At 42.9% G+C, this 15000-nt stretch overlaps 2 protein-coding genes across 2 annotated transcripts in view; both read right to left on the bottom strand.

Annotated features, from left to right (window-relative positions):
* LOC308362230 (interferon a3-like) overlaps positions 1–154 on the bottom strand; it is a gene marked incomplete at both ends in the record, with an annotated part of 1619 nt that extends 1465 nt beyond the window's left edge. The window contains one exon of the mRNA XM_080834793.1: positions 29–154. Within this exon, the coding sequence (XP_080690919.1) occupies positions 29–154 (126 nt within the window). The remainder of the gene's footprint in view (positions 1–28) is intronic.
* A 7406-nt stretch (positions 155–7560) lies between these two features.
* On the bottom strand, positions 7561–8974 carry LOC308361676 (interferon a3-like; the record flags this gene model as incomplete). The annotated part of the gene is made up of 5 exons (XM_080834098.1): positions 7561–7650; positions 7998–8075; positions 8282–8431; positions 8648–8722; positions 8849–8974. 5 exons carry the CDS (start codon positions 8972–8974, stop codon positions 7561–7563), a joined length of 519 nt encoding a protein of 172 aa, XP_080690224.1.
* Between the last annotated feature and the right edge of the window lie 6026 nt (positions 8975–15000).

The raw sequence follows: 15000 nt of genomic DNA, 5'->3' as shown, positions 1-15000 counted from the left end.
TGAAAATTACCTTCAAAAATACACTTACCATCTCTTCCAGCAAAGTCAGACATTTTCTGCTGTACTGCTGAAATTTATGCTGCGTCCAAGGACAGCCTTGGGTCTGATGCAGAATAAGCACCAAAAAAGTACACACACTTAAGATTGCCTTCATTCTGATAGCTTTGCTAAAAATTGAAACGACACAACTGCGCACGACTGTATCAATATCTCAGGTTGTGTTCTATTGTGTTGTACTGCCATGGTCTGCATTAGTGTCGGAATTTATACCTAAGTGTACCGAATTCAAAACTTACCTATGAAAGCCTCAACAACCCATTTCACTTTTCAGCTCCGGCGGCCGCACCTTTGCGGACAGGTAAGGTGCTCCCTGCGGGGGTTCCCCCTGATGTCTTTGCAACGTCAAACATTTTCGACTTGAACCACATGTGGTGCAAACCAAACGTGGACATTGTAATGGTAAATAATATTCATTAATGTCAGATACATCGGGAAATTAAACAGATCGGATTTTAACTCATCCATGAGTAATACACTGATTTGTGTCGTCTGTGTAAACTGCTGTCTTAAATGAAAGTAATGGTGAACCAAGCAGATTTGCTATTCATAGTCTTAGCCAAGGATATGTTGTGTTCAATTTGACTTGTTAATTCAATGCTGACTTGATCATTCATGAAAGACTTGAGGTTGAAGGGGGGGGGGCGGGGGGGTGACACAATAACAGAACTCGTCAGAAAAGCCACAGATTTGTGAAAGCGCAGGCCTACTCAAGAACTGGTTAACTGATGACGAATAGCGTGTCGACTTTCGATAGCCTGCAATATAATACATTAGTGACGCCTACAGTAAAGGCAGGACTTCCTTTTCAAAACAAACGGGAATAGAAATTGAAAGTAAAATTGCGTGTCATCCGGATGATGCGGATGGAATCTCCGCCTTTTTAATTTAGGCTACGACAATATGATTAGGTCTATTACAATAATAACAGTAACAAAACATACATTGTTGTTCTTTCTATCATCATTAGAATCAGGTTTTATTGGCCAAGTAAGTTTGCACAAACAAGGAATTTGACTTTTAGTGTACTTACACAGAATATATGTCGTGTGGGTCCAGTGTTTTTTATGAGGGATGTCTTATGTATAACTTGTGATTGAATGTTGAGAGTGTGACTTTGTGGGCTATCTGCCTTGGACATTTGGGATGAAATGTTTTAGTGGGGTAATATGAACTGTTTACAATCCAGCACGGGGTCCGTGCTTTCTGCTGCCCTGTTGTTAACCCCATAATGGCCAGGCATTCCGCGGATTGCCGTTCGAGGATCAGCTAATAAGACACGGCTGCAAGCATTCAGTGAGGTTGTGTGGCCATAGCACAGATTGGCTGAGCCGTAATTGAGGCGAAAATAAAAGAACGTAAAGAGGCGAGATGCGGGAGACACACAGATGCAAATGGTCTAGCATTAGAGGAATATATTGATGAGAACAGTTTGGTGTGTCTTAATAATGGTGAGGGTACACGATATAATAGTGTTAATAATTCTGAGTCAGTGCTTGATTTAACTTTTGTGTCCAATGCAATAGCAGGTAGGAGTACATGGAAGGTAGATAAGGAAACTACAATAGGTAGTGATCATTTCCCTATATGAGTTAAAATTGGAGTAGAGAGATGGCAAGAAAGGATTAAAAATATTCCAAGATGGAAAATAGAATATGCGAATTGGGAACAGTTTCGAATTATTTGTGCAGTTAACTGTATGAAGCTTAATAAGATCAAAGACATAGAAATAAATGAATTTAATTATGCATTGGTAAATGAAAAGATATTATCAGCTGAGGAAACAGTACCTAAAAGTAAAGGAAATAGAACCTGTAAGAACGTACCATGGTGGAATGATGAATGCAGTAAAGCAATTAAAGAAAGAAACAAAGCGTTTAAATATAAGAAATATCATTCCCAGGATGCTTGGGTAGAGTATAAAAGGGCTCAGGGACAGGCAGTGGTTAGGAGAACAATTAAAATACAGAAGCGTAACTTTTGGAGGGAATACTGCAATAGTAGCCTATAGGAAGAGATGTGAGATTATCTGATGTATGGTGTATGATAAGGAGAATGGGAGGGATTAGAAATAATTACGAATTACCTGTGTTAAGCAGTGGAGATGTAATGGCAGTTAGTAATTTAGAAAAAGCGGAGATGTTAGCTGAGACGTTTAGGAAAGTGCACAGTTCTGAGAACCTCTCTAAAGAGGCACAAGTAACATCCCAATTATGTAAAGTAATGACATTGTAAGAAACTATATAGACACTCATTTTCCAAATCATGTACATATTTTTACTGATGGGTCTAAAGATCCAGACACTGGAATAGCTGGGTCAGCGGTGTATATTCCTATGAGTTGGGTAGAAATGCAGGAAAGAATAACTAATCACCTGTCTGTCTTTACAACAGAGTTGGTGGCAATATTGATGGCCCTGGAATGAGTAGAGGAAAAGAATATAAGTAAGGTAGTTATTATGTCAGATAGCTACTCCGCATTAGAAAGCATCAAATCAGGCACATCAATAAGACAGGACATTGTGTATAAGATGTATTGGATATTGTATCATTTATATGTAAAGGAGTTTAAAATTAATTTTCTTTGGGTACCTGCTCATGCAGGAGTGAAAGGGAATGAGGAGGTTGACAAGTTGGCCAAAGAAACCCTGAAACTTCAAACAATATTACAAATCCCATTTAGCAAAGCAGAAGCCAAGACAATAATTAAAACAAAAGCAAAGTCAACATGGCAGGAGTATTGGGAAGACCAAGAGAAAGGAAGACATCTATACCAAATACAACCAGAAGTTGATAGTGGAAGGTTGGAAGGCAGGAGTCGGAGGGAAGAAAACATAATCACAAGGCTACGCATAGGGCATACAGGGCTCAACAGTACATTACACATAGTAGGGAAGCATCCAACAGGCAAGTGTCAACACTGTGGTGAAATAGAAACGGCAAAACACGCACTGCTACATTGCACAAAATACAGTCAAAAGAGAAGTCAGCTTTTTCAGTCACTTAAAATGGTCAAACACAATGCAGGGTATTTTAGGAAAAACATTTAGTCAACATTATCATTTTGTTCTTAAATTTTTGAGAGACACAGGGTTAGACAAGAGGATATAACTTTTTTTTTTGTTTTTTTTGTTTTCTATTGTATATTTGGTTTTGTTTTTATGATTTATTTTATTTTAGTTCCAAAATCACCCTGATTCACACTCCAGTCAAGTCGGTGGCGGTATATGCACCGTTAAGTTGGTTTGCCAACCGCCAATAAAACCTTAAAGAAGAAGAAGAAGAAGAAGATGCGGGAGACCGGAGAGAGGATTCCACAACCGAGCCCAGGGCAAGGGCTGCGTGATCCACGGCTGCTATCCTCCTCACTGCTATCCTCCTCACTGCTGCGTACTGGTCCAACGCCGACTGCAACGTCCCAGTCTCGAGGGAGTGCAAGCCGAGTGGAGACATTTGACGAGACATATTGTTCTGCGCTCTCAAACCTATCCAAAGGAACGGTGATTTCCATAATCCAGTTGCAGTGTGAATGGGCTGCCGTGATTCGTTAGCCGTTGAGAGTTCACCGCTCGTTTGTTGTTCACAGGTTCCGAAGCAGCACGAAATCCAACTCCTGGCGCTCCAGGGAATCCCGAGGAGTGACGTCATCCAGGATGGGGAAGCCGCATCGTCCCAATGCCAACCGTAGCGACCGGGCGTCAAGTTAAAAGTCCCGGCAACCCGTGAACTTATAGGACCTGGCCTATGCATCAAACTTGAAGTCCGGCTGTGGCAAGAGAACTTTCCGCAGTCCCTACACCTAGGTGGCCTGGTGTTACAGTCTGACAGATCCAGTCCTTAGTTTGTTGGTTTGTTTTTAATTTTTGTATGTATTCGGTCGGGAGGGAACGGACATTCCTTTCAGTGTGTGAAAGTGAAGTGAAGTGAAAGTGACCCTATGGCAGAGGTGGTGTACACACACACTCTGAAATCCACCTCTGCATTTCACCCATCCAGGGAAGTGACACACACACATAGTGAAGTGAGGTTACACACTAACCCGGAGCAGTGAGCTGCCTTTGGCGGCGCCCGGGGAGCAGTGATCAGGGGTAGGTGCCTTGCTCAAGGGTACTTCAGCCGTGGATGTGGGCATGGGAGAGCAGTGGTCTACCACTTCTCCCGCCCACATTTTTCCTACTGGTCGGAAAAGTCAGTATCAGTGTTAGCCTGCCTGCCCAGACAGGTCATGGCATTGAAGGTGGGCTATGTGGGAGTTACTGTGTAGGCCAGGTAGTTGTGGAGAACTACACAAGCCTTGACCACATCCCCAGCCTTGTCTGGCAGGAACTCAATTGCCATGCCAAGAATCCTCCAACATGCCGCCATGATGCCAAAGGCATTTGAAAATCCTCTTCTCCCTGCTCAGATTCGCCATGGTTGAATAGAACATGGTTTCACCACTATTTCAAATAAGATCCAACATTGTGTCAAATTTCTGTGCCACTTGCAATGCAGTTCATTATTATGGTTTGTGACATACCTGGAAATGGATGCATGATGTTGTGCAGGGGAAAGGCAGTATCAGCAACTATCACGTGCAGGTTCAGCTTGTTGTCAAGCAGCTGTGACCCAAATGAGCTCTCCTTTTAAAAACGCCACTGTCGCTCTGCCGTCCATACCCTCCGACGTCCACCATCGTGAAACGATAGCTAGCATCGCATGTTGCCATCAGGACAATGGAGTGAGCACTCCCGGCATGAGGTGGTGCCCTGATGTTGACATGCTTCCCGTCGAACCTGCCAACTCAGTTTGGGAAGTTCCAGAGCCGACAAAAATCTGTGGCTATCGCTGTCTACTTTTTGAGGGACAGGGTAGGTAGTCTGATTGTGGATCTGTCCACAATGCCTTGCAGACCTCGGCCACAATGCCGGACACTGTGTATGATGCCAGTTTGTAGCTTGCCGCTAGAGCATGTTGGCTTCCACCAGAGGCTAAGAGTCGTAGCACCACAGCGAGTCTCTGGGCGGCATCAACCGGCGTGGTGTGTGTGCCCTGGTGCCCTATGTGTGGTTCCACACGACCAAGAAGGTCTTCGTATCTGCCAGCCGACATACGGAAATACGCAAGTGCATTTAAAGTAACAGTATGCAACAATTATACTTTAGGGTTAGGATAAGCAGTTTTACCTTAAAATAACAGCTTGAAAAAAATTGCGCCGCTGCAATGACTTTTAATATGGAGAATCGCCTCCGTGCCATTGCCATTCCAGGGTCCAAAGGCTTATAACTGCTAAATGTAAGATTGCCTTACGATGCCCGGCTTTCTACTGTCTGCCGAACTAGTAAGTAGTTTATTTGCCGTCTTGCTTTGTCTTGTGTTGCTTGATGTTTGACTGTGATAGGACAGTTTTTGAGTAACTAGTTCGTCGTAATGTCAAAGTCAGCACATTTGAAAAAGATTTCGCTAGTTTTATCCGCTAGCATATCGTTAGCGAATAGCAATTGATCCGGAATGCTTTAATACGCAACCCTAAATCTGCCTTTACTGGAAGGTGCTTAGTGTTCCTTATGTGCATGTGTGAAGAAAGAAATGCTGTGTGCTATTTGCCTGTAGCCTACCTGTGTTATTGAGTGTCTATTCTATTCACCTAATCCAGTGTGTGGGTCAGTTTGATGCCCAGTGTGCCCTTTGATGTGTGCCATTTTTTTTCTGTATGCCTAGCCCTTGCTGTGTCCGTCTGTGACCCTCCGCTAAGCCTGATAGGGAATCAAGGGGTATTTTATGAATTGTAATAAAAGCTTTCTAAACAAAAACTCCTGTCTGTTGTTTGTCCTGGGATTCCCTGCTTAAATTGGCTTTGCTCGTCAGGTTCAGCAACATACAGTATACAACACAAACAGTGCAATGGTCTAAGAAAGTATATACAAGGAGGAATGGCTATATACAGGAGCAGTGAATTGTAACACAACAAATAGTGCAAAGATGTTGAGAGTGCAAGAAGTGCAGGGATAAATATTTAAGGGTAAGAGTATGACGGAAATACAGTAAGGGTTGGATGTATATTGTATTTGAGAATAAAAAAATAAAAAAAATGATTGCGGGAGTTATTATATGGTTATTATAATGATCCATTATATTGCACAGTGCCATAGTGGGTTAGCTGTTCAGTAGTGAGACTGCGAGGGGGAACAAACAGTTTTTGTATCTAGAGGTTTTGTCAAACAGTGATCTGGGAGCCTATATACAGACTCATCACGGATGAGATAGATGACTGATGTGTTGTGTGCACATTTTAATAGTTTAACAGATGGGTCTTCTGAGGTGCAGTCATTAGTGAAGAAGTGCAGTGGAGAGAGCACGCATCCCTGAGGTGCACCAGTGCTGACTGATCGGGTGCTGGATGTTATTTCACCCAGCCTCATTTGCTGCTTCCTGTCTATCAGGAAGTTTGTGATCCATTGACGGGTGGAGGCCATTATTGGCCAAAACCATGTTTATGATCTCTCTCTCTCGTCCTTGCGTGAATATATCCTTTCAAGTTTATTTGATACATTTGGTCCTCTTCTTCTTTGAGCACTTCCTCTACCTCCACCTCAACCTCAACCTCAGCCTCTGGCATGGCCTCTGCCTCCTTCTCTTCCTCCTTCTCCTCTGTGGATTCCCCCTCTCACCCTCACTCTTCTTCTTCTGACTCCTTTCACTTTGGTTGAAGACTCACCTGCTGCATTTTCTAAAGTGCTTAAACCTGTTTTGTGTGTATTGTTTCACAAAAAGTGTGATGTTGACATGTGCTTGGCTAGTGGTGCAAATCTGGGCCGATGTTTTGCTCCTTGATTGAAGGTTTTGATAATTGTGTAATACTTTTGATTTGAGTGTTTTAGTGTAGTATCCAATCGCCAAAAACTGAAAGAGTTTTTTATTACTATTATGCAATTTGAGGTTCCTTGTTAAATTAGCTTATTCATAATTTAATCTGCACAACGTTACCAGTAGGTGCTAGTGTCTAGACTAAGTACTGAATCACAAACACATTTACTCTAAATACGAGGGTACAAACAACTTATACTTTACTAAAATACATTTTAAGAAAAAGGTAGAACACAACAATTAACCTGAAACAATGCATTTATTGAAATAAAAAAAGGAATATTTGTGTTGTTACAGTATACAATAAATAGATGAATAAATAAATACAATCTAAATATATAAATAAATAAATGTAACATTATTATTAAATAAATAACACATTTTAAAAGGACATCATTAGTCTGATACTACAAACTGAATTTTAAAAAATAAGTTAAACTTTGTTTGTAAAAAAATAAATAATTATAACACCTGACCCATGTAAACTCAATCATCTCGTAGGAAAAAACAAAAGCTCTTACAATTTATGCAGAATCATTTTAACTTGACCATCTTGATTGCAGAATCATTTTAGGCAAGGAAGTTCAGAACATATTTTTTGTCCTAACATGTCTTCAGTACGGTTTCCCACCGCGGTGGTAGGCCTGGGTGTAAAGACTACAGGCGTGTGCTGGCCAAAAGGTCGACCCACTTCAGATGCTTGAGCACCTCCTTCCTGATCAACTCCCATGCCTGGGCCTCGTCCTCCTGAAATCAGAAATCACACAATTCACATTCGATACAGACTCAGTCTAAGAGAGAGAGTGTGTGATAGTGTGTGTGTGTGTCTGTGTGTGTGTGTGTGTGTGTGAGAGAGAGAGAATGAGAGAGGGTGTTTGTGTGCGTGTGTGAGAGAGAGAGAGTCTCTGTGTTTAAGTATGTATGTATGTGTTTGTGTGTTAGAGAGAGAGAGAGAGAGAGTGTGTTAGAGAGAGAGAGAGAGAGAGAGAGTGTGTGTGAGAGAGAGAAACAGAGTGTGTGTGTTTGTTTGTGTGTGTACACGTGTGGATGTGGATGTGAACTTGTATAATAGACGACCACAATAATCAACTCACCATTTTCCCCAGTGTTTCATTTCTCAGCTTCATGAAGTACAGGTGCAGTCTCTTACTCTTCTTAATTTTAGATACTACCTGCAGGGGGCAGAGTAGAGTTCATGAACACGTCAGTCTGTCATTCATTAGTGTTTACAGTTGTTTACAGTTTACCACACAGTACTGGACCTGGATAGACACATTGTAGTGAACCCTCAGTACAATGACATTGGTGTTTAGCATAGCATAGTACAGATGCACATGACGAAGCCTATTGAGCATTTAGGTTATTTAGTTGCACTCACACATGACTCAGTGCCAGCCAGTTGTGTGTCCAGGGTGCTCATGAAGTCTTTCATCTTCTTCTCGTCCCAGGCCACTGTGACCAGATCCTCCTCCAGGAGCTGGGACACCTCGTCCAGGACCTGGGATATAAACCAGGTGATCCTTTGGGGCTGAGGGGAGAACAGCAGGAGTCAGGATATCAGTGACAATAGATATATATACAAGTATCAGTGACCATAGATATATACAGTACATCATAGATAATAGAGTTTAATAAAAGTGCCAATTTTCATGAATGAATGGCTACTTCTTCTACATTAAGCCTTTAAGTGTTTATATGTATTAGTTTGTTTGTTTGTTTATTGCTTTGGTTAATATGTTCTTACCTGTGACTTCCTTGCAAGTTTGTACAACTCCTCAGGAAAATGAACTCCAATGCTGTCATCAACTATCTTTTCACCCTGTAGAATTATAGAATGATAATAATAAAAATTAGATTATAAATGTGTGAATTTACTATTAGTAAAATCTCAACAAATGTTACTGAATATCAGATGATTGAAAATTACCTTCAAAAATACACTTACCATCTCTTCCAGCAAAGTCAGACATTTTCTGCTGTACTGCTGAAATTTATGCTGCATCCAAGGACAGCCTTGGGTCTGATGCAGAATAAGCACCAAAAAAGTACACACACTTAAGATTGCCTTCATTCTGATAGCTTTGCTAAAAATTGAAACGACACAACTGCGCACGACTGTATCAATATCTCAGGTTGTGTTCTATTGTGTTGTACTGCCATGGTCTGCATTAGTGTCAGAATTTATACCGAAGTGTACCGAATTCAAAACTTACCTTTACTTTTCAAACAACCCATTTCACTTTTCAGCTCCGGCGGCCGCACCTTTGCGGACAGGTAAGGTGCTCCCTGCGGGGGTTCCCCCTGATGTCTTTGCAACGTCAAACATTTTCGACTTGAACCACATGTGGTGCAAACCAAACGTGGACATTGTAATGGTAAATAATATTCATTAATGTCAGATACACCGCTAAATTAAACAGCTATTTAAATTGGGATGAATTAGAATTGTATCGTAATTGTATTTGATATAAAAATCATCGGATTTTAACTCATCCATGAGTAATAATAGGCTACACTTATTATCCACATTATTTGTGTGAATATGTCGTCTGTGTAAACTGCTGTCTTAAATGAAAGTAATGGTGTACCAAGCGGATTTGCTATTCAAAGTCTTAGCCAAGGATGTGTTCTGTTCAATTTGACTTGTTAATTCAATGCTGAATTGATCATTCATGAAAGACTTGAGGTTGAAAGGGGGGGGGGGGGCACAATTACAGAACTCGTCAGAAAAACCACATATTAGTGAAAGCGCAGGCCTACTCAAGAACTGGTTAACTGATAACGAATAGCGTGGACTTCCAAAAGCCTGCAATATAATACAGTAGCGTACGCATACAGTAGAGGCAGGACTTCCTTTTCAAAGCAAAGGGAATGGAAATTGAAAGTAAAATTGCTTGTCATCCGTATGATGCGGATGGAATCTCCGCCTTTCTCATTTAGGCTACGACAATATGATTAGGTCTACGTTCTTTCAATAATAACAGTAACAAAACATATATTTTTGTTCTTTCTATCATCATCAGAATCAGGTTTTATTGGCCAAGTAAGTTTGCACAAACAAGGAATTTGACTTTTAGTGGAAACAGAATATAGGCCTATGTCGTGTGGGTCCAGTGTTTTTATGAGGGATGTCTTATGTATAACAACTTGTGATTGAATGTTGAGAGTGTGACTTTGTGGGCTATCTGCCTTGGACATTGGGGATGAAATGTTTTGCGGATATGAACTGTTTAAAATCCAGCACGGGGTCCGTGCTTTCTGCTGCCCTGTAGTTTACCCCATCATGGCCAGGCATTCCGCTGATTGCCTTCGAGGATCAGCTCATAAGACACGGCTGCAAGCATTCAGTGAGATTGCGTGGCCGCGGCACAGATTGGCTGAGCCACAATCGAGGAGAAAATAAAAGAACGTAAAGAGGCGAGATGCGGGAGACCGGAGAGAGGATTCCGCAACCGAGCCCAGGGCAAGGGCTGCGTGATCCACGGCTGCTATCCTCCTCACTGCTATCCTCCTCACTGCTGCGTACTGGTCCAACGCCGACTGCAACGTCCGAGTCTCGAGGGAGTGCAAGCCGAGTGGAGACATTTGACGAGACATATTGTTCTGCGCTCTCAAACCTATCCAAAGGAAAGGTGATTTCCATAATCCATTTGCAGTGTGAATGGGCTTCCGTGATTTGGTAGCCATTGAGGGCTCACCGCTCGTTTGTTGTTCACAGGTTCACTCCTGGCGCTCCAGGGAATCCCGATGAGTGACGTCATCCAGGTTGGGGAAGCTGCATCGTCCCAATGCCAACCGTAGCGACCAGGCGTCAAGTTAAAAGTCCCGGCAACGCGTGAATTTATAGGACCTGGCCTATGCATCAAACTAAAAGTCCGGCTGTGGCAAGAGAACTTTCCGCCGTCCCTACACCTACGTGGCCTGGCGTTACAGTCTGACAGATCCAGTCCTTAGTTTGTTAGTTTGTTTTTAATTTTTGTTTGTATTCGGTCGGGAGGGAACGGACATTCCTTTCTGTGTGTGAAAGTGAAGTGACTCTATGGCAGAGGTGGTGTAGACACGCACACTCTGAAATCCACCTCTGCATTTAACCCATCGAGGGAAGTGACACACACACAGTGAAGTGCAGTTACACACTAACCCGGAGCAGTGAGCTGCCTTTGGCAGCGCCCGGGGAGCAGTGATCAGGGTTAGGTGCCGTGCTCAAGGGCACTTCAGCCGTGGATGTGGGCATGGGAGAGCAGTGGCCTACCACTTCCCCCGCCCACATTTTTCCTACTGGTAAGAAAAGTCCCTGTCAGTGTCAGTACCGTAAAGGAAACGTGTGAGGCCCCCCTGCAGAATAACCCTGAGAGGCCCCCCCCCCGCCCACATTTTTCCTACTGGTCGGAAAAGTCGGTGTCAGTGTTAGCCTACCTGCCCAGACAGGTCATGGCGTTGAAGGTGGGCTGTATGGGAGTTACTGTGTAGGCCAGGTAGTTGTGGAGAACTACACAAGCCTTGACCACATCCCCAGCCTTGTCTGGCAGGAACTCAATTGCCATGCCAAGAATCCTCCAACGTGCCGCCATGATGTCCAAGGCATTTGAAAATCCTCTTCTCCCTGCTCAGATTCGCCCCTGATAATTCAACAACAAAAAATACATGCGGTGTTACTGAATAGAACATGGTTGCACCACTATTTCAAATAAGATCCAACGTTCGGTCAAATTTCTATGCCACTTGCAATGCAGTTCATTATAATGGTTTGTGACATACCTGGAAATGGATGCATGATGTTGTGCAGGGGAAAGGCAGTATCAGCAACTATCACGTGCAGGGCATCGGTCCTGGGAAGAAACGCCGATGGCGGCAGGTTCAGCTTGTTGTCAAGCAGCTGTGACCCAAATGAGCTCTCCTTTAAAAACACCACTGTCTCTCTGCCGTCCATACCCTCTGATGTCCACCATCGTGAAGCGATACCTAGCATTGCATGTTACCATCAGGACAATGGAGTGAGCACCTTTTATAATTAAAGAAGTCACTCCCGGCATCAGGTGATGTCCTGATGTTGACATCCTTCCCGTCGAGGCTGCCAAATCAGTTTGGGAAGTTCTACAGCCGCCAAAAATCCGTGGCTATCGCTGTCCACTGGTGGAGGGACAGGGTAGGTAGTCTGACTGTAGAGCTGTCCACAACGCCTTGCAGACCTCGGCCACAATGCCAGTCACTGTGCAGGATGGCAGTTAGTAGCTTGCCGCTACAGCCTGTTGGCTTCCACCAGAGGCTAAAAGTCGTAGCACCACAGCGAGTCTCTGGGCGGCATCAACCGGCATGCTGTGTGTGCCCTACCCTAAATCTGCCTTTACTGGTAGGTGCTTAGTGTTCCTTATGTGCATGTGTGAAGACAGAAATGCTGTGTGCTATTCGTCTGTAGCCTACCTGTGTTATGAGTGTCTATTCTATTCACCTAATCTAGTGTGCCACCCAGCTGCTGGTGCAAACCTTGGTGAGTTCCCGCCTTGACTACTGCAACGGCCTCCTAACGAGCCTACCAGCTTGCGTGGTGAAACCACTACAGCTGATCCAGAACGCGGCGGCGCGTCTGGTGTTCAACCAACCAAAGAGGGCACATGTCACCGCGCTACTCATTGACCTTCACTGACTGCCGGTAGCTGCTTGCATTAAAGGCACCCAGTGCAACTTTCGAGGCTTAAAAATAAACATTCAATTTCTAGTCTTTTTTACACGTAGTAAGTTTCAATAACTCCATACCATTAGATACCGACATTCAAGCAGCAAAGATGAGACGTCGTTGTGTGGTGAGAACTGATAGAAAATCGATAACAACAACAATCGCTGCCATTTTCTTTATTTTTTGTAACCTACAATAAATAAAGCAGGCTTCCAGTCAATGGAAAAATGGCTTCTCTCCACCGGCGATTGTTGTTGTTTACGATTTTCTATCAGTTCTCACCACACAAAGACGTCTCATCTTTGCTCATTGAATGTCGATATGTAATGGTATGGAGTTATTGAAACTTACTACGTGTAAAAAAGACTAGAAATTGAATGTTTATTTTTCATTGAATGTTTACATAAAGTTGCACTGGGTGCCTTTAAGTTCAAGTCACTTATGCGAGCCTACAGAGTGCTTGCTGGTTCTGCTCCCACCTACCTAAATGCTTTTGTAAGGGCAAATGTTACACCCAGGACGCTGCAATCATCTAGTGAGCGTCGTCTGGCACTGCCGCCTGTGCAAGCTTGGCAATCCAGACTATTCTCAGTTGTACTACCAGAACAGAGGCGTCCCTCTCTACCTTCAATAAGGTCTTGAAGACCCAACTCTTCAGAGCACCTCCCTTCCTAACTGGTACCTTGGCTTAACTTGCACCTAAGCAGGGACAGTCCCGCACTTCTTTTTCTTTCTATGTCGTTTTCTATTTCTTAAAAAAACGCAGTATTTATTGTTACATCAGGTTTTATTGCTCTTAGCTTGACTGTTCTCTCCCTTGTACGTTGCTTTGGACAAAAGCGTCTGCTAAATGACTAAATGTAAATGTAGTGTGTGGGTTAGTTTGATGCCCGGTGTGCCCTTTGACGTGTGCCCTTTTTCTGTGTGCAGTCACCCTATTTGTAAAGACCCTAGCCATACTGTGTGACCGCCTGTGCCCCTCCGCTAAGCCTGATTAGGAATCAAGGTGTATATTATGAATTGCAATAAAGTTTTTCTAAACAAACTCCTGTCTGTTGTGTTTCCTGGGATTCCTTGCCTAAATTGGGTTCGCTCGTCAGATTCGGCGCCATACAGTATACAACACAAACAATGCAGTGGTCTAAGAAAGTATAAACAAGCAGGAATGGCTGTACACAGGAGCAGTGAATTGTAACACAACAAATAGTGCAGAGATAAATATTAGACGGTAAGAGTATTATGGTTATATAGTAAGGGTTGGATGTATATTGTATTTGAGAATAAATAGAAAAAAATAGGATTGTGGGAGTTATTGTACAGTTGTTATTATATTAATCCACGGGTATTGCACAGTGCCACAGTGGGTTAACTGTTCAGTAGTGAGACTGCGAGGGGGAAGAAACTGTTTTTGTGTCTAGAGGTTTTGTCGAACAGTGATCTGGGAGCCTATATGTAGACTCATCACGGATGAGGGCGATGACTGATGTGTTGTGTTCACATTTTAATAGTTTAACAGATGGGTCTCCTGAGGTGCAGTCATTGGTATAGAAGGAGAAGTGCAGTGGAGAGAGCACGCATCCCTGAGGTGTACCAGTGCTGACTGACTGGGTGCTGGATGTTATTCCATCCAGCTTAATCTGCAGCTTCCTGACTATCAGGAATTTGTGATCCACTGACAGGTGGAGGCGGGCACAGTGAACTGGGTGAGTTTGGTTAGGAGGACTCACCATAACCATCATTATTGGAGCACTACATATTTTGAGGCATATAGTTGTAGCCCTAGCCTAATGAAAACAGCAGCACTTGGGACAATTGGTGAAGTTTTTAAGCTTGTTAAGGCTACTTGACCAGCTTTGCATGAAATAACAAAGTTGATTTTCTTTTAGCAGCGATAGCATACTTTCAGGCCTACACAGTGACTAGAGGCCAGGTCAGCATGTTACCTGAAGCCTGCATGGCTACACTGATTGGAAATGACATAATGACATAAGAACAGACCCATTGAATAGATCCTATATCATACATGTTATGTATATGATGTGTATGTAAGCCTTGCTCCGGATATGCCATTGTGTGTGTGTGTGTTTGTGTCTACAGTAATTTATCAAAACCATATTTTGTTACTATTTGAAACACACACGTTGCATATGACTTAATTACACTGCTGCTGCAAACCTAAAACACTTTTAGCAATTCTACTTCTCAGTGATTAAAGAATAGTGGGTAAAGTACACAGAGAAAGTGCAAATAAACAATACATTCACCAAACACTACACAAGACCAATGCTGCAGACTGATGAAAATATAATGTATTTCTCTCCATGTACCCAAATCAGTCAACATGGAGAATCACAACAAAACATGTCCCATGTTGTCATGCTACTACAGTAGTGTGCATAACACTGTAAGCTTAGCAAATATCA

This window comes from Sprattus sprattus, assembly GCF_963457725.1.
Source record: "Sprattus sprattus genome assembly, chromosome: 3".
In the NCBI taxonomy this organism is placed as follows: Eukaryota; Metazoa; Chordata; class Actinopteri; order Clupeiformes; family Clupeidae; genus Sprattus; species Sprattus sprattus.
The sequence above is the reverse complement of the archived record's forward strand: the minus strand, read 5'-3'. Positions and strand labels throughout refer to the sequence as shown.